Source organism: Brassica rapa, chromosome A02 (assembly GCF_000309985.2).
Source record: "Brassica rapa cultivar Chiifu-401-42 chromosome A02, CAAS_Brap_v3.01, whole genome shotgun sequence".
Lineage (NCBI taxonomy): Eukaryota > Viridiplantae > Streptophyta > Magnoliopsida > Brassicales > Brassicaceae > Brassica > Brassica rapa.
The window spans coordinates 29,412,178-29,431,710 of NC_024796.2; the positions used below are offsets into that span (position 1 = coordinate 29,412,178).

At 32.8% G+C, this 19,533-nt stretch overlaps 3 protein-coding genes across 6 annotated transcripts; all 3 read left to right on the top strand.

Moving 5' to 3' along the window:
• The first annotated feature begins 1,520 nt into the window (after positions 1–1,520).
• LOC103854876 (squalene epoxidase 4-like) lies at positions 1,521–5,093 on the top strand. Its single transcript, XM_009131839.3, has 8 exons — positions 1,521–1,954; positions 2,717–2,828; positions 2,933–3,110; positions 3,249–3,417; positions 3,520–3,738; positions 3,838–4,125; positions 4,406–4,684; positions 4,794–5,093. Exons 1-8 carry the CDS (start codon positions 1,757–1,759, stop codon positions 4,905–4,907), a joined length of 1,557 nt encoding a protein of 518 aa, XP_009130087.2. The 5' UTR covers positions 1,521–1,756; the 3' UTR covers positions 4,908–5,093.
• Positions 5,094–5,475: 382 nt separating this feature from the next.
• On the top strand, positions 5,476–10,231 carry LOC103854877 (S-type anion channel SLAH3-like). Of its 3 annotated transcripts, XM_009131840.3 has the most exons (6): positions 5,476–6,725; positions 7,221–7,411; positions 7,517–8,080; positions 8,433–9,203; positions 9,465–9,496; positions 9,567–10,231. In XM_009131840.3, the coding sequence occupies exons 2-6, from the start codon at positions 7,238–7,240 to the stop codon at positions 9,946–9,948; spliced, it is 1,923 nt and encodes a 640-aa protein (XP_009130088.1). In that variant the 5' UTR covers positions 5,476–6,725; positions 7,221–7,237; the 3' UTR covers positions 9,949–10,231. The 3 variants fall into 3 exon arrangements, with proteins under 3 accessions (XP_009130088.1, XP_033140382.1, XP_009130091.1); XM_033284491.1 differs by having other exon boundaries at positions 5,476–7,411; XM_009131843.3 differs by lacking the exon at positions 5,476–6,725 and having other exon boundaries at positions 7,285–7,411; positions 7,493–8,080.
• Positions 10,232–10,483: 252 nt separating this feature from the next.
• LOC103854878 (ferric reduction oxidase 5) lies at positions 10,484–17,404 on the top strand. 2 transcript variants are annotated; one of them, XM_033284615.1, is made up of 8 exons: positions 10,484–13,895; positions 13,993–14,091; positions 14,150–14,341; positions 14,515–14,768; positions 15,217–15,544; positions 15,990–16,224; positions 16,307–17,031; positions 17,145–17,404. In XM_033284615.1, exons 1-8 carry the CDS (start codon positions 13,742–13,744, stop codon positions 17,285–17,287), a joined length of 2,130 nt encoding a protein of 709 aa, XP_033140506.1. In that variant the 5' UTR covers positions 10,484–13,741; the 3' UTR covers positions 17,288–17,404. The 2 variants fall into 2 exon arrangements, with proteins under 2 accessions (XP_033140506.1, XP_009130093.2); XM_009131845.2 differs by having other exon boundaries at positions 10,484–13,863; positions 13,993–14,089; positions 14,172–14,264; positions 14,541–14,768.
• Positions 17,405–19,533: the final 2,129 nt, after the last annotated feature.

A 19,533-nucleotide genomic window follows, 5' to 3' on the forward strand; every position in this document is an offset into this window, starting at 1 on the left:
ATCATTCTTTGTAAAAAAGTTTGAGATCTGATCTTTTTTTTTTGTCAGCAAACAAAGCAGTTTACAAAAAAAAAAAAAAAAAAAAAAAAAAAAAAACTAGTTCACCTTCGTTTTTGCTTTACTGATCTTACTGATCTTAGTTTTTGCTTTCAAAATCACTAGTTCACCTTCGTGTAGAAGTTGAAGTTTTAATTTCAGATTTTCCTAAATATTAATTTCAGATTTTCCTAAATAGCATATGGTTTACGACACTGCTAATTGAATAGTACATTGACACGTATATGATCCATTCGTGAATCAGCGTCGGGCATGTTATTTAAAACTAAATAGGTAGACATGTGGATGTAGTCGCGGCCATGATGTTGCAATCAGGGTTGAATATTTTATCTCCTTTTTTTGGGTCGGCCACCTTTTTTTCTTCGTATTGGAAGAGTAGAAGTTACAACCAAACAGAAAGTTAACACAAATCCCAACGTTTTCTATTAAAAAGTCAACTATATTGTGTGAATGTAAACAAAATTCCAAATTAAAAATAATTTTTAGTATATAAAAAATATTTAATTTTAATTAATACGAATTGTTTTTAAAAAATATCCAAATTAAATTTATTTGGGCTTTGTTTTCATGTGCAAAACAGACAATATTATATTAAACAGACAATAAAAATTTAGACACAAATTTCAAAAATCCAACAATTAATATCAAAACTGAAATTATGAACATCTACAAAAAAAACAAAATACCCTTTAAATTCAAAGATGACGGACGACCAACGATAAAAAAAAAAAAAAGGAAGCATGTATGATAGAGACTAGTCAGAAAATTTTAAAAGCTTCAATTGTAGGAGGAGTATCTTCAAAATGACTTCGCGATCAAGAATCCATGAGACTTGTGCCAAAAGTCCATTCCTTACAACAATATAAAGTTTAAATGAATATCTCTAATAGTGCTGCAAAGATTAGGTGGTGAGTGTCCTAATAGTACAACAAGGGTTAGGCAAAGAAACCCTTATAGTGTAACAAGGGTTAGATGAAAGAGTTGTTGGTGATTACTGTACTACAAGATGTGCATTAGGTTTTGCTGGAGGTAGGAAACCAAAGGTTTGTACGACACTTGATCTGAGAAAAAGTTTGTTGTCAATGCAAACAAAATTTCAGATTAAAAGTTTAGACAAATATAAAAGATATTTAACTCTAATTAATGAGTCCTTTTGGAAAAATCCAAAATAAAATTCATACGAACATTACTTTTATGCTTTTTTTAACAACTACCTTCAGGTTTCAGGTCTAAAGTGGATAAGTACTAATCGAAAAATAAAAAATTAGACATAGATTTGAAAAAGCCACAATATGTATGTTCTTGAGAAAATTAATTCCAGTAAATTATTTTTCAACTACGAGAATAAATTTGAAACATTTTTGAGAACTCATATTAATTAGAAACCATATTAAAAATAAGAATAAAAAGAAACCATATAAACTAGCTATTAGCTAATCAAATGGAATTATTACCTAGAATTGTCGTGCAACTACAATTATCAATGAATCTGATTTGTTCTCATGTCTGCCCTTAAAGAACAGTAATATATTAGTTTGCTAACTTATTCATTACATATATTTAATATTATTTTTCTTGTCGAGGCTTGACATTGTGAGTTTATCCTATTTAAAGAGCATTTTTCTGGAACTTAGATATCTAAGTTCCTATTTAACAATATCATTTCAAAGAAAGACAAAAATCTTACTACTAAGCGGAAATGGTACCGACATACGCGTGGTTATGGACGCTTCTCGCCTTCATTCTGACATGGATAGTTTTTCACCTCATCAAGAGAAAGAAGACGGCAGCCGAGGAAGCAGAGGCCGATACAGAGGAGAGAAGAGACGGTGTCGCTGATGTTATAATCGTTGGGGCGGGTGTGGCAGGATCGGCTCTAGCTTATGCTCTTGCTAAGGTATATTTGCGCATGTAACAGTTTTCTTCCGTTTATACATTCATAAACTAATCACGGTACGATCAACTGCATAGGTTGGTTATATATCTAAGAAATTTAGATCTGCCATGTTAATTGTAGTGATCTAGTAGATATGATTTTAGTTCAAATTTATGTTGATGTTTTGAAACCTATATAACTGATTGAACTAGGTTTTTGGTAGCTTTTCATACGTTGTGTTCAGCCTCTTTAATCAGATATATCTTAAAAGTCAGATAAACCTTTTTCTGTTGATCAGGGGGCTGATACTATATAGAGGGTGTAAGATTTAACCGATTGTATGATTTCAGAGGGTTTAGATATGGATATATACACTCATATATATATCCCTTCATTTATATTTTGGAATATATGAAAACAAACTAAATCAATGGAAATGGTAAAAATGTATTATATTTATAACTTATAAGTGTGTGTGTTTGGTGTAATATTTTTCAGAACCATTATTTAGCTTTTAGTCCAACATTTAAGGAAAAATGTGGTAGCCGTATTTCCTTAAAAGAGAGACTACAATAAAGAGAAATGTAGGTGCATGAGTGTCCATGAGTTTTAAATACAACCAAAAAAAAGGAATGCGGATGCACTATGCAGGAAAACAAAAAATCTTGATCTGACAATTTGAATATTACGTACTAATTTCGATGAGTTTCTACAGAAATGTTATTTTAAGTTATGTCGTTAGTAGCTATTCAGTATGTGTATATGATCTACATGCGGATCTAGGATGGGCGGCGAGTACATGTGATAGAGAGGGACTTGAAAGAACCTCAAAGATTTATGGGAGAGCTGATGCAAGCAGGAGGACGCCTCAAGTTAGCTCAGCTTGGCCTTGAAGGTTTGTCTATCTCTTTCTCTTCACATTCATCACTACACGATGATGATTGATCTCTTGTTGCCTACGCGCATGGATGTATCTAAACTCATTGTGGTATCTACTAGATTGTTTGAAGGAGATAGACGCTCAAGAATCACATTCCTTGGCAATTTACAAGGACGGGAAACATGGGACCTTGTATTACCCGAGTAGCACTAAGTTTCCTTATGAACCACAGGGTAGATTCTTACGTAATGGCCGTCTGGTACAACGTCTACGCAAAAAGGCAGCTTCTCTTGCCAAGTACGTGCATATAGCAGTGTGTTTTTTTGTAACATGGAACCGTAATCAATAGCCAATACTAATGAGTAAAATGATCTACCACCCACTCTTATATAATATCATCTCTTATTTAGTATACAATGCAATAAACATTGGCAGTGTGCAACTAGAAGAAGGAACGGTGAAGTCTTTGATAGAAGAAAAAGGAATGGTTAAAGGAGTGACATACAAGAATAGCGCAGGAGAAGAAATAACTGCTTTCGCACCACTCACTGTGGTATGTGACGGTTGCTATTCAAACCTTCGTCGGTCAGCCATTGATAATAAAGTGAGTGGACACTCACTCTCTTAAGCATTAAAGCATTAATGTAGACCTTTTTATATTCTCACTAAGTTTCATGATCATATATATACGTCTATATGTAAACAGGAGGAAGTGCTCTCGCATTTTGTGGGTTTCGTCGTGAAGAATAGCCGACTTGAAGATCCTCATAGTATGCATCTGACTTTTTGTAAACCTTTCCCATGTGTTATCTATCAAATAACCAGCGATGAGGTTCGCGTTGCTGCCGAGCTTCCTGCCGACAGTATTCCTTCTATGGCGAATGGCGATATGGTTAACTTTCTTAAGAAAACTGTGGCTCCTCAGGTACGTATTCAAGGAATCATAAGGAGTCTCTTTGATTTCGAATGGTGTAATTTTGTTTATATAACTTAGTTTGTATCATTAATCCCTTGCGTGCCGTAGATACCTGAAACTGGAAAGCTCCGGGAGACTCTTTTGAAAGGGGTTGACGAGGGACTACAAGAGGTAAAAATACATGCGACTATGAGTATGTCAGCGAAGCCGTGTGATAAAAAAGGAGTTATTGTGTTGGGAGATGCATTCAATATGCGTCATCCTATAATAGCTTCAGGGATGATGGTTGCACTCTCGGACGTTCTCATTATACGTAATCTTCTAAGGTCATTGCCTAACATTGGTAACACCAAGAAGGTCTCGAAGCTTATCAAGTCCTTTTACATCATCCGCAAGGTTGGTTGTTTGTATAAATGTGTAAAAGTTCACGGGATCTATTATTCGAAAAAAAAAATAGCAATAAGTGAAGCTACTCGCTATATCATTTTATATGCTAGATTAGGTCATCTTAGGCGTATATATGACTCTTTTAGTTAACGATCACTTAGGGAACATTTGGACACATTCACATTGTACATTAGTATTAGCCATTGCTTAAAATACTCACATACAGTTAATTAAGATGTATTATATATGACATTTGTTTTCTATTCGTGTTGATTTTGGACGGCAAAAGCCAATGGCGGCTACTGTGAACACGCTGGCTGCTGTCTTTTCACAAGTGCTAATCGCTACAACAGACGAAGCAAGAGAGGGAATGCGACAAGGTTGCTTTAATTACCTGTGCAGTGGTGGTTTCCGAACAACCGGAATGATGGCTATTCTTGGAGGCATGAACCCTCGTCCCCTTACTCTAGTCCTTCATCTTGTTGCCATCACCCTCACCTCCATGGGCTACTTGCTCTCTCCCTTTCCTTCGCCCCGTCGCTTTTGGCATAGCCTCAGGACTTTTGCGGTAAAGATATATATACTTAATACTTTCTTGCTATTTTCACACCCATGTTTTACATGTTCAACAACGGTTACATATTGTTGTCTTGTTGACTTATTATGTTATTTATCAGTTGGCTTTGAAAATGTTGGGTGCACATTTGGTGGATGAAGGATTCAAAGAGATGTTGATTCCGACAAACGCAGCTGCGTATCGTAGAAACTATATGGCCACGGCCAGCGACTGATGGTTGATTGATCGTTCAAAACCAAGACTATTTATAACTCAAACAGTTTTATCTTTAGTAAATTAAATAAAGAATTGGGTCTAGTTGAGCCTTTGATTAGGCCTTGTTGTTTTGTCTTGTAACCAAACTTGGATATGTTACATGCTGATTTATTATGTTCTATCTGCTGATCCTTGATTTTCTGCTTATGTCTATTTCAATTTCTTCGCTAATTCCACTCACTAGGTTCCCCCTCCCCCCCCTCCCGGCGCAGAGTTTCTTGTCACAGAAGTTTTGTTAACCCTTCGCCAAATGTTGAAGTCTAATTGAAGAAGGCAATTGAAGAAGGAAAGATATGAGAAGAATGTTACAGGTATATGACAAACCCTCCAGCCTATCAAAAATCAATAGTTACTCTTCTGTAAAAACAGAGCATATTGTATGAAAATAGAACAAAACGACTATGGGGAAGGAAAATAAACTACACTTGGAGTTCTGTCACAAAATTTATTATATTATTGAACTGAATTGAATTTTAATTTAAACAAATTTAGTGCCTTTATATGTTTGTAAATCCACTATTGGGCCCACTATTGCTGAGAAGACCATCCACGTCTGTATTATTTATCCATAACCACGGATCGGGGGTTTATCCCTTACGAAGCAAAAGCAGATGTATTCTCAAAGTTCCTGCACTTCCACACGTATGTCAAAACTCATTTCAATAAAGACATACGCTCTCCCTGGAATGTGATAATGGTTCCGAGTACAACAATGCTCAGCTCCATGAGTTCTTTGCTCAAAAAAGGATGACAAAGTATAAGTTGACAATGCATGCTGGGTCAATTATCAACTTAATTATAAGCTGTCATAATTCTCATTACCTCTTCTATCGCTAATGAATATTGGGTATTAAGTGGATCAACATTCTTTCTTGAGAAGTAGTCTTCTATTTTGGTTCATATACTATTATTTTAAAAGAATGATTAGTAGATCTTTTAAAAAAAAAAGTTGTTTCATGTGTAATATGTTCTGACATATTGTTGCACCTCCCATCCGGGACTTAGGTCTCTGTCTTTAATAGATCTGGATTTAACTTTTATTTTTACAAAAAAATAATATGTTCTGACATTTTAACGTCAACTTTAATTTTTTTGAAGAAGACGGCAACGTTGAAAACTTTGACGTCAACACACATCTCTCTATATATAGTAACTAGTACTGCGACGTGTTTTGTTTTCTCCCAGCTATCTTTTTCTCCTTCGTCTTCGCTTTAACTTTTCCCATCCCAAGAAAAGTCTAGATCTAATTAAAATTTTCAAATCCCAAGCAGCATTTACTCTGCACATTTTAGAATCGCCAGGTTAGGTGTTCATTTCAATTTTCTTTTCTTTTTTTTTGCTTTTTCGTCTTTTTTGCTCATTGTTGACAGTCATTCCATCACCAAAACAAAATTAATTTTTTAGGTTTTTTTTTTTTTCACATACTTTCTAACGCAAATGCATCGGCAATATGCGATCATTTATTTGTTTTTATCTCAATATAGGGTTCCGAATTACGAACGAGAAAAACTTAGGGTTCTGATTACTGTTAAAGCATTATTATTGGGTGTTTCTTATTTTCTTTTTCATAAACTTTTTTTTTATACTTGGTACTCTGTTGCATAAACGTCGAGGATGGATTAATAGATATTTCTTCTCTGTTTTCTTGAATGATTGTTGCTTGATATGAGGAGGATTCTCAAGGGCTCCCAACACATTTTTTCCTAAGTGCAATTGTTTGATTACGATCAACAAAAACGCGTGGTGTTTCTTTCTAGCCCACTATGTCCAACAGAGTGTAAGTGTAGTCGAATTCCATTCAGCTGAGAAAACGACGTAGTGTCTAGACACTAACCTTTGAATGGTATTTAGGGTACATGTTTATAGGTGGAGAATTCATGTAAGCTGGAATTATAGGCTAAATGGTGGTTTGTTTATATAGAATAATTGATTTTGTTTTTATCAGTCTGTGGTAAAACCAAATTGATTTTTCTAGATGATGTTAGAAAGATATATTATAGAGAATAATAAAGGGATAACGAAGAAAAAGGTGGAAATCTATTGGATCAATAAGAACTCACCAGAAGTCCTTCTGCATGCCTAACATTTTATTGATAATACTCTCTCTAATATAGATTTTGTTTTCTTCTGCATATGCGTCAAAACCACGAAAGGTGTATAGATGCAATTGAATTAACTTCAAGGGTTATATGAATAATCAGTGATACATGTCAAGTCAAAAGACTAATCATTTTGTATATATATAAAAAATCAGTTAACATTTTTGTTACAGGGGAATTTTTGTTTTAAATGGAAGAGAGATCAAAATGTTTGCAAATAGAAGTAGAAGGGGAGCTCCCAGCTATACTGACAGAAGCTACAACAGAAGTGGTTAACTTTGACAATCACAAAGAGAATAGTCTTCCTCGTCCTCCTCGCTTCATCAGTCGTTTTCATCCTTCTCATGCCTCTACCTCTGATTTGGTAAATTATATTATTTGATGTATTGCCTTCCACACTCGCAAACTTTAGGTTAAAAATTATTATATAACTAAGTCCGACCAGATCATGTTACATATAAATGGATAGAATGGTCTAGAAGTATCAAGTTTATCAGCGAGCAAAACAATGGAAGCTCACAATGAGGATCTCAAAGAGACAAAACCCGGGATGACGATCAATCATCAAAGGAAGACATCACTTCCAATGCCAACTTCACCAATTGATCATATGATCGCTGATCCTACATCTTCATCATCCGACAACAACAAAAACGGTGGGTCAACTGGAAAATCCGTTAAGTTTCTCTCTCAGCCGGTGACCAAAGTCCCATCCCTCTACATTGAAACCTGCAAAGATAATGATAATGATAGTCTTCGCCCTGATAATCATCAACATCAACATCATCATCAGCAACATCACCAGAGCGGTCAACTTCAAAATCAAAAGCCTGCATCGCATAAGCTTAAGGATCACAGGTACAACTCATTCAAGACTTGGTCAGGGAGACTTGAGAGACAATTCACAAGAAAACCAGCTTCTATACCGGAGACACCAAACCGGGCTAAGGAGCATTTAAATACTAATCATGAAGCCATGCCTGTGGATCGATACTTCGCTGCCTTAGAAGGTCCTGAATTGGAGACTCTCCGGGTACTTTACCTACGCTTGTTTTTATCACATTTACACTTATATGAAGTTCATTTCAATTAGCATATTTTGCTTATATGCGGAATTATTGAGCCTGAACAACGAATGAACTAAGAAATGTAGATTAAGTGACTTAAAGCTTGTACATCCGTATACAGTATATCTTTTAGGATTAGGAATTTCACTTTTAATAGATAAGAAAGTTTTTATAAAAGAAAAAAATGTATATCGAATTTTTAGTATGCTTAAATGCCGGTTTCTCTAAAATGTTCTTATTTTCTTTGTTTTATTTATTCGTGTTTGTTCACAATAAAAAAACTATCTAACTATCTTTATTATTTTCCGGAAGTTATAGTCTCAAGAAGAGATCGTTCTACCAAGTGAACAAACATGGCCATTCCTTCTCCGCTTCCCGATATCCACCTTCGGTGTGTGCCTTGGAGTGGGCAGCCAAGCCATAATGTGGAAAACCCTAGCCACTGCGAAGCCAACAAAGTTCCTACACGTATCCCTCTGGATACACCGGAGTCTCTGGTTCATCTCGGTCGCATTAGTTCTCATCATTGCCACTATTTACCTCCTCAAAATCATCCTCTACTTCGAAGCCGTACGCCGCGAATACTACCATCCCATCAGAATCAACTTCTTCTTCGCGCCTTTCATTTCATTACTCTTCTTAGCCTTAGCGGTCCCACCTTTTATAGTTACAGACTTGCCACAGTTCCTTTGGTACGTCCTCATGTTTCCTTTCATCTGTCTCGAGCTCAAGATTTACGGACAGTGGATGTCGGGTGGTCAACGCAGGCTCTCCCGAGTCGCCAACCCGACCAACCATCTCGCAATCGTTGGGAACTTTGTAGGGGCGTTGCTTGGTGCAAGAATGGGCCTTAGGGAAGGACCAATATTTTTCTTTACCGTTGGGATGGCTCATTACTTGGTTCTGTTTGTGACATTGTACCAAAGACTACCGACCAATGAGACTTTGCCTAAAGATCTTCACCCTGTGTTCTTCCTTTTTGTTGCCGCTCCAAGTGTTGCTTCCATGGCTTGGGCTACGATCACTGGCTCCTTCAACTATGGCTCCAAAGTCTGTTACTTCATCGCCATGTTCCTCTATTTCTCCTTGGTACGTTTCACATATATTCTTGACTCATACATGCAGAGCAGTCTTGAGATTTTAAAAAAATTAAACAATTAAGTAATAAAATATTTTAAAACAATTTGATGACCTATGTTCATATATATTAACTTGAAAAACAAATTAGGGGTCTAAAACCAGTATTTTAGTTAACTATTCCCAAAACTGGCTCTGCATACTTTTTCTCTTCACAAAAAGCATTCACTAACACAAATCTTCACTTCCTTTGTTTTTTTACAAATTCAATAGGCGGTTCGGATTAATTTCTTTCGTGGAATCAAGTAAGTTTTAGAAACTTTCCCTTTTTTATATGCTCAATACGACTAGTATTAATTTGTTTTTTTGTTTAAGGTTTTCGTTGTCTTGGTGGGCGTATACATTTCCAATGACTGGGGCTGCAATTGCAACCATCAGCTACGCAGCAGTAGTGAGGAACACTATGACTAAAGTACTGTGTGTGATCCTCTGTGCCATTGCGACACTAGTTGTTTTCGCACTCCTCGTGACCACGATCATCCATGTCTTTGTCCTCGGAAATCTTTTCCCCAATGACAACGCTATAGCCATCAGCAACCGCCCAAGATCCAAACAGACTAACCACCACCGTTGGCTCGAACAGTTTAGAAACGTAAGCTCAGAGACCATCGAAAATTACTTGAAATTCGCAGACTCCGACAGTAATGATCTAGAAGCTGCCATTGACAAAATTCAAGAGAATAATTCGACACAATAAAAAAATCATATCATGTGTATAGTCAGAGTCGTAGTATACGATTTTTGGTTTTGACTTGGTGTCACTGTGGCTGACACAAGTGAGGAACCTAGTAACGTAAACTGTTGGTTGCTATGGTTCTAATGAGCATGTGTAAACTTGTAGTAACAAAAAGTAGGGATGTCTACAAGGGTGAACTGATCTAAATCAGAACCAATTTATCCTAAGCTGGATTTGTTAGCGGTTAACCCAATACAGTATGTAAAAACTTGTTTAGTTCAAATAAATAAAAAAGTTTTTGACTTTCGAGAGGCTATAATCATTTGATCGGCAAATCTACAAATGCTATGGAGACCAACCAAAGCCATTGATGTCGTTCAACAAAAAGGATCTGGATCCGTGACAACTTACAAATCAACAGAATCATCATTTAAAATGTAATTCTGCAAGAAAAGTTATTCTCTGTCAACACGAAGCTACTGCTTCTTGCATCAAAAGCTAACACGGGAGGCTCAAACCACTCCTTGTGCCGTCTCTTATTAGTTTTTTTTTCTTCATTTTATTCATAAATCAAGTTTTCTCATACGATACAGTACACACGTTTCAGTTGTTTTTATGCATTTATTTCATACACAACAATAACATTCCATTGTTTTGTCAAAAAAAAGAAAAACAATAACATTCCATTGGCTGACCTTGACGAGTTATAAAAATTTGAAATTGTCAACCATATATTATCAATAGGTTATACAAAAAATCAATAGATTAATATGACTAATAAATCTAGTGGTATTGTAGATTGTACTACTGTACGTCCCTTTCAATATAAGTCAACTGTACTTCAGTTCGTTATTCATAAAATCAGAATGTACTTCCAATGTCTAATCTGGAATGTCAACTCTGCATGATCAATAAGATTCTCTTTATTTCAAATATTTCTAACCAATCGGATTTATCCTTTGGTCTGTTTTATTCTTATCCTCAATGAATTCTACAAATGTGTATGTGTCCAAAAGAAGATGCAACATCTTTAGCAAAAAAAAAGAAGTAATTAACCACCTCGTGAATCTATCTATACTATTATTTATGAAGTGATTTTGCTGATTTGTCACATTCTCCATGCTTTTAGCTAATTTTACTTATTTATCATATTATTATTAGTTTTTAATTTAAATATTTAATTTATTAATTTAAATAATATAAATATTTCGAATTTTTAATTAATTTATTAATTTAAATAGTATACTGTTTCGAACTTTCTAATTGGAATTATAATTATTTTAACTTTCACAAGTTTCTTATTAGTTTTTAGCTTAAATCGTTAATTTATTCATTTAAATAATATAACTATCTCGAGATTTCTAATTGGAACTAAAATTATAATTGTTTTAACTTTCACAAGTGAAGACTAATTCTTGTATTCATGTGATGTAAGATGTTTTAAATTTTATAGTTCCATTTTTTTCATTCATTCCAAATTACCGGTTATAGTTTTATTTCATCATTTAGGTACAGTGTTTTCTGGTTGTTTCAATTGCTTGGGTTATCTTCATGATATCACTTTCATTCTGATGAATGCTCTCTTTTCAGTGGTTCAATCATTTTGTGCAGATCAAACAATATTTTTTTGTCAAACAATATTATTCTTTGAGTTATTTGCATTAAGGACTATATGAACAACATCAAAGCTTCATTCTCTCTTTAGCTTTAGATCCTTTTTTGGGTTCTTGACATCTATATTTATGTACTTTCGATATTTGTTTTCTGTTTAGTTGGAGTTTTATGTTTTTTCTTTCTTTCATTGACTTTAAAAGACTAGGAAGCAAATAGGTTTTGCTATATGCAGTTTGGAATTATGAATTAGTTATTCTAAATTATTTAATGGCAGTTATTTCACTTATATGTTTTATTACTGTTTAATTTATAAGAAAACTTATGCTTTGATATTAAGTTTAAAGAGTTGTTTATGTAATCATGTTAATTATGAATATGTGTTTAATGGTTTAATCTCTAAAACGGCTAAAGTAGATATATTTTTAATGAATAATTAGATTTATTATTATATAATTAACTATAATAATAATAAAACTATTTTTTCTATTTATTTGTTTATTAAATGTAAACTTATGAAATATTTCGATAATTCAATGTATATATTTATCAAGTAAACCAATGAAATATTATCATTATCTCAATTGTTTTTTAAGTTTTTTTTCTAAATTATCATCGAACTTTATTTTTTATTTACTTTTTATTTATTTTATTTTTATTTGGATTTGCGTGTTTCAATGTTTTTTGGTAATTTAATAAAATTTTCTGGATCAAAAATACAAAGTAGATTAAGAGAGACCAAAAGTTCACATTCTTCGTTGTCCAAAATAGAAGTTCACATTCTTATTTTACTTTATTGTGTGTAATATTTGTTATGTGATTATGCTTTCATGGTTTTATAGTTTTATAGCTTTCCTTTGTACTAAGAAGACGTAGACTGAGATAAAAATCAAAGAAAAATAAAATGATTAAGAATATAAAGAAAAAGTTATTGTCATGTTAAAATCATAAGAAATATATTAATAACTATTAGTAAAACGACATGCGGGCAAAACATCTAGTTGGATTTAAATACCGAATGTATTATTTCAAAAAGTATTAATATTACACTGTGATTGCTAAGAAACAAAATTATTAGTACTACATAATCTTTTTCTAATGCAGAGATAAATTATTAGCTAAGAACAAGTAAAGGTGTAGTACACCAAGCAGTACCAATTTGTCCAAGCATGAATCATGCCTTTTTGGCCCCTTGCCTTGTAGAATGTTCTCAAATCTCATATCTCTAAACCCTAGCTCATTCTTTAGTAAATAAATGACGTTTAATAACTAGTAATATTGATTGGGAACCATCTTGTACCTCCCTTTGACTACAACAAAAAGTATCTCTCGTTTCTCTAATATAATAGTTACACAATCATATTAGCTTTATTTTCAACGAGATTTCACCCCTTCATGAAAGTAAGTGAGAATTCTTGTATTTATTTGCCTCATATAATGATTAGAAATATGTTGCATTCAAAGAATAACTGAGTTTTTGCTATGGAGCCGCAAATTTTGTATTCGTAACTATGTGTTACACGTTTAAACTATTGGGGTAATCTATGAAACTATCATATGTTACTTACTCCAAGTACTAAAATGTGTTTATATGTGACCAGGGCATATGTTTATATGTGACAAGGACATGCCATCTAGTCATTTGTGAAACTGTTGATCACCATCCAAGGTTATATAGTGCATATTGTTGATATATAAAAACATTCATATATACTTGTATACATATGAATTTATATCTTATATCAAAGTTGAATAGTCCAAAGTATGTTGCTTGAGTTCAAAAGAAACAATACATCAAACCTGAATACAGAAAATGATCAAAGAAACGCATATAATGTCATAAACCAATCTCAAATGTATCAGCAAGGTTTCTTGACAAATGTATCTACATAAATTCTGATGCAGGCCATATATTTATGATGTGCATAGGCATATATATATATATATATATATATTAAATTATATGTTATGTATAACCTCTGCCAGCAATTAAGGAGATAAGATAATTAAAAAGCAGGGGAAGTATTCTCGCATCTTACTTCTTAAACATATAACATCTAGGCAATAATAAAAATGACACAATTACGATAACACCCTTATACTCCTCTATAAATAACAAATCCAAAAGCTTAAACCCTCAAAAAAAAATCCACACATCAACACACAAGCTTACATCAAATATTGTGGATACAATAAAGTGAATATGGGGGATATGAGAAACTTGCTGAAGATGTCAATGGTGGCTGTATTTGTCGGATGGATGTTCATTTGGGTTATGATTTCAACAAACCTTTTCAAAAACAAGTGGACTCCCAAAATGACCAAGTATTTCAATACTACTTATTTTGGTCCTCAAGGTATTTATTTCTCAACTTATATATATTTCTCGCATTCATTTTGATATATAGATTCCTTTGTTTCTGACCATTTATTGTTTATCATGAATGTGTATAGGCATAAATCTAGTGCTTCTTACCGTTCCCATGATGTTTATTGCGGTTCTGAGTTGTCTTTATTTGCATATCCAAAAGAAACCCACCCAAACTCAAAGGTGTGGCTTGTTATAATGTCATTGTTTTTCTCTTGACTATATAAACATACAAATTATCAGATTCTTATTCATATAAATGCAGCAAATCGAAGATAAAAGGGAGAATGGGGAGGGTGATGATGGTTATGAACCCATTGGGGATAGTGACAGTAACAGAGTTTACTTTTTCTCTATTGTTTGTGGCTCTTTTGACTTGGGCTCTCGGCAATTATCTCTACCTTAGCTATCACGTCAGTCTTCATAACCATGACAATGCAAAAATGTAAGTTTTGTTGTTCCTACTTTTAATTAGCTCTCTAATTTTTTTTCTTATATTTTACTTTTTAATTGAATGCCTTCAAATATCCATATCAAAACCGGCTTAGGATGTTTTAGTTCGAGTTCTCCCATTACAATTTTAATAGAGTAGATTAAAATTTTAAAACATCGAGTGAAATGGTGCAGATGGCAGGCAAAGTTTAGGGCTTTTGGACTGAGAATAGGATACGTCGGCCACTACTGTTGGGCCTTTTTGTTCTTCCCTGTGACAAGAGCCTCTACGATTCTGCCACTAGTTGGGTTGACTTCCGAGTCAAGCATCAAATATCACATTTGGCTCGGACATATCTCAAACTTTCTCTTCCTCGCTCACACTGTCATTTTCCTTATCTACTGGGCCATGACCAATCAGTTGATGGAGGTCCGTTATATAATCTTTATCTTTATTTTATCACCAAATTAAATATTTAAGCTCAGTCGCCTAGATTGTCCCAAGGGCCAAGGGAAACAATCGTTACCAAGGCCTAGTCAACCCAAATTATCTTGTGAAATTGGATGTCCGGTTGCTAAAAGCATGTTTATTGTATGTTGGATCTTTTAACGTAATATAAGATACGGTTTCTTAATTTTTAACTGAAAAAACTAAGAGACGTCTCTTAAATAAGAGATATAAAAAACGCTTTTTAGTTTTTTTAGTTAAAAGCTAAGGGACTGTATCTTATATTACGCTAAGAGACCCAATTTAAGAGACTTGTAATAAACATGTTCTAACTATAAAGAACCCTAAAAATATGGAAACTCTTCTGAGACAAAGATTTATCTATCCTTTAGTTATATTTCAGACCTGATTTTTTCTTATATATGTGAAGACGTTTGCATGGAATCCGACATATGTGCCTAATCTAGCCGGTACAATAGCAATGGTGATTGGAATAGTGATGTGGGTGACAAGTTTTCCATACTATAGACGAAAGAAGTTTGAGATTTTCTTCTACACTCACCATCTGTATGGTCTCTACATAATCTTCTACATGATCCATGTTGGAGACTCGTGGTTCTGCATGATCTTGCCCAACATGTTCCTCTTTTTTATCGACCGCTACTTGAGATTTTTACAATCCACCAAGAGATCTAGACTTGTCTCTGCTCGGATCTTACCTTCAGATAACCTCGAGCTCACTTTCTCCAAAACCCCAGGTTCATAACTTGTTCCTCCATTTAAGTTTACATTGAAATGAAACAGAATAATTTAGGATATTTTTACTAAAGATCTGTTTTCAAATTATAAAATACAAATCCAAAATGAAAATGAAAAAAAATCTTATGCTATTTGATTTTAGGTTTACAGTTTGCAGCTATTTTTAATATAATTTTTGCAGCTATTTTTAATATATTTTTTAGTGTTGAGTTTGTTTAATGTAACGTATAATATTAAGATGTTAACACTAACCACAGCTATCACTAAAGTAACCACAAGTATTTATAATCATGTTTGATCAAAATACAAGAATAATAATTTGGGCTAGAGTGCCATGTTTTTCTTGGGGCTATAGTGCCATGTTTAAAAGAGAGATGCTTCACGTTTTTAGCCAAATTTTTCTAAGGATTTGTAACCATTAGTTTCATTTCATCTAAACTGTAGGCCTACAATATACACCAACGAGCATATTGTTTCTACATGTGCCGAGCATTTCCAAGCTTCAATGGCATCCATTCACAATAACTTCAAACAGCAACTTGGAGAAAGATACACTAAGTGTTGTCATCAGAAGACAGGGAACTTGGACTCAAAAGCTTTACACCCATCTCTCTTCTTCCATCGATTCTCTAGAGGTTTCCACTGAAGGTCCTTATGGTCCTAACTCCTTAGATTTGAGGTACAAGAACTTAACAGTCTTAGTTCATTTTCTTACTTAACTACTTTATCTAAATTATCGTTATCATTTTCATTTACTATAGGCATGACTCTCTAATACTAGTGAGCGGGGGAAGTGGAGTCACTCCCTTCATTTCAGTGATCAGAGAACTCATATTCCAAGCCCAAAACCAAAGCACAAAAATACCAGATGTTCTTCTTGTTTGTGCCTTTAAATACTACCATGATCTTGCGTTTTTAGACCTAATCTTCCCACCAGATATTTCAGTCTCGGACATCTCTAGGCTGAATCTCCGGATCGAGGCCTATATAACACAAGAAGACAAGAAGCCTGAGGCAGCTGAAGATAGCAGATTGTTGCAGACAAAATGGTTCAAACCACAGCCATTAGACTCTCCAATCTCACCAGTCCTTGGACCCAACAACATACTCTGGCTCGGAGTTGTGATCTTATCATCATTCGTCATGTTTCTCTTGCTCATAGCGATTGTTACACGTTACTACATATACCCTGTTGATCGTAACACAGGAAAGATCTACAACTTCTCGTACAGAGTTCTCTGGGACATGTTCCTAGGATGTGTGTGCATTTTTATTTCTTCAAGCGCAGTTTTCTTGTGGCGCAAGAAAGTTAACAAGGAAGGAGATAAGGAGTCCAAGAAGCAGGTACAGAGCGTAGATTTTCATACGCCTACGTCTTCTCCAGGTTCATGGTTCTGCAGCCACGATAGAGAGCTCGAAAGCGTTCCCTATCAATCCATAGTACAAGCCACTTCAGTCCATTTTGGCTCCAAACCTAATCTGAAAAGTAAGTCATCTAACTCAGTAGAGTCCACGTGTGCATCACGTGCATGGAAAAATGGTGTAAGACAAGTGAGTGTACATACAGGAATCTGATGCTTGAACGTTATTGTTTTGCAGAGATTTTGTTTGAGGCCGAAGGTTCAGAAGACGTTGGAGTGATGGTGTGCGGGCCAAGAAAGATGAGGCATGAGGTGGCAAGGATATGTTCATCTGGTTTGGCTAAAAACCTTCACTTTGAAGCAATTAGTTTCAACTGGTGATCGATTCCATTGTTCTGACTATGTTGTTTATATTCATTGTGATTACCTTTGATATGTTGAAATGGTTTGCTGTTTATTTTCTTAACGCAATGCAAAAATGAATGTCGATATGTGCTATCATCCATCCGCATCATTAATTATCATCATCACCATATATGGGATCATCATCATCAGACTCGATGTCATCGGTTCTAATATGTGTTGAAGAGCAAAATAATGTTTTAAAAAATCTAGATGAATGATCCATGCTAAGCGCATGCATAATTTTAAAAATCACATTACCGTTTCATCAAAATTTTATGGTAAAAGTTTTATATATTCCTTGGATAAGAGCTACAGCTGATTAGTTCTTTGTTCGAATTTTAGATGAAGGTATTTTTGAGAAGGAAGAGTAAAAATGTCTAATAGATTTTGAAAAAAAGGAGATAACAAAAAAAGTGTCAAATCTCATATTGTTAAAAAATCTAATGGTACAAATCGTTGTTATCCAATTGTTATGTTAGAGCACTTCCAATAAGAAATTCTCACTAAGTATCTTACAATTAAAAGAAAAGAAAAATGTAAAAGTATGAAAGAAATTGAAGAGAACTTATGAGATACTATTAAAACATTTTGTCATCTTCTAGTTAATTCAATTTTCATTAAACATTAAATTTAATTATAAAGTTAAGTTACATTAAAAATACTATATAGTAACAGTTAGAACCCCATTTTAAGATACTATCTCAATAAAGCTGGGCATATATTCTTTTGTATGAGGGCTGATTTGTTTCTAAGATCATTTACAAGCTCATTTATATATATATATATATATATATATTAACTAAGCTTTCACTTATTTTAAAGATTTCTATCATAGAAAAATAAATAGAAATGAAGTTTTTGATCCACCATATTTCTTTTAAATAAATATAGGATGGAGATGCTCTAACAATTCATAATGACTAAACTCCTTCATATTTGCCTATATTATTTAATGCTTGTTGGCAAACACAACCATCTACAATCAAGACCAGAACATAGTCTAATGGTTTGTGTATTGTGCTAATGTTGTCACTTGTCACCATCCAAATTTAAACTTGTACTAGATTTTGACCCGTGCAACCGCACGGGTGTTTGTTTTCACTTTTCTATACATAAATTATTGTTTTAGAACATAAGTGGTATATATTTTTAATGTTAATCATATACTTAAATATTTATATAACTATTTCAAATACAATAATTTTATAATTTACATGTTATAATTAATTAATTGTTTAAACCTTATATATTTGCCACTTCTTATTATATATTTATCTTATTGTATTTGCATTTAGTTATTAAGCAAATTAATATATTTATGAGAGAATATATTTAAAAAATATTTTATATTTAATTTATGCTAAATTCTGAACCGTATTTCAAAACTGGATTTCTTTCTACCAATATTTTTATGCTTATTCATTTTAGATAATTTATTATTGTATATATAAAAGTGTAAGATATGTTAATTTTTAGACATGTATTATATAGTTTATTAATTTTAAGTCGTTCTATCATCATATTATATTTTAAATAAATAGTTTATATTTATGAAAATAAAATTTATAAATTTATCAATTGAATATAATTTTATTATATTTATTTTAGTATAATAATTATATTTTAACATCATGACTATAAAAGTAGATAAAATAGGATATAATTTATTTATTTTCATTTCTAAACGATAACTTAAAATACATTAAGTTATTGTTTAAATATTACACAGATTTATTAGAATTTTTAAAATATAATATATAAATATATATTATATTTAAAATGAAAATATATTATGATTAAAGTAGTCACAAAGATTTTATATTATTAACTTTAAAGAAATACATGTTAATTTTTATACTTGTATTATATAGTTTGATAATGTTAACCCATCTTACCAACATATTAGATTTTATTTTTGAACATAAATATTTTATAATTGCGAAAATAAAATATATAAATATATAAATTTAATACAATTTTATTATATTTAGCTCAATATAATAATTTTAATTTAATATGATTGATTATGATTATATAATAACTAAAATGTTATAGATTTTTTTTATTTTTCATTTTATATAACTGAATATATTAATGTATAATAATATTTTAAACTAATTTCGAAATTAGTGAAAATATTTAAATATAATTTCAAAAAATGAAGATCTTGTAAAAATCTTTTTAAACAGATTTATTAGAATTTTAAAATAAATATATTTATA

Coding starts and splice junctions, on each gene's coding strand:
- LOC103854877 (XM_033284491.1), top strand. CDS start 7,238: ATGGAAGAGAGATCAAAATGTTTGCAAATAGAAGTAGAAGGGGAGCTC. Junction 7,412..7,516: donor ATGCCTCTACCTCTGATTTG/GTAAATTATATT, acceptor ATAAATGGATAG/AATGGTCTAGAAGTATCAAG. Junction 9,497..9,566: donor AATTTCTTTCGTGGAATCAA/GTAAGTTTTAGA, acceptor TTTTTGTTTAAG/GTTTTCGTTGTCTTGGTGGG.
- LOC103854878 (XM_033284615.1), top strand. CDS start 13,742: ATGGGGGATATGAGAAACTTGCTGAAGATGTCAATGGTGGCTGTATTT. Junction 13,896..13,992: donor TACTTATTTTGGTCCTCAAG/GTATTTATTTCT, acceptor GAATGTGTATAG/GCATAAATCTAGTGCTTCTT. Junction 14,769..15,216: donor TGACCAATCAGTTGATGGAG/GTCCGTTATATA, acceptor ATATATGTGAAG/ACGTTTGCATGGAATCCGAC.
- LOC103854876 (XM_009131839.3), top strand. CDS start 1,757: ATGGTACCGACATACGCGTGGTTATGGACGCTTCTCGCCTTCATTCTG. Junction 2,829..2,932: donor AGCTCAGCTTGGCCTTGAAG/GTTTGTCTATCT, acceptor GGTATCTACTAG/ATTGTTTGAAGGAGATAGAC. Junction 4,126..4,405: donor CCTTTTACATCATCCGCAAG/GTTGGTTGTTTG, acceptor GGACGGCAAAAG/CCAATGGCGGCTACTGTGAA.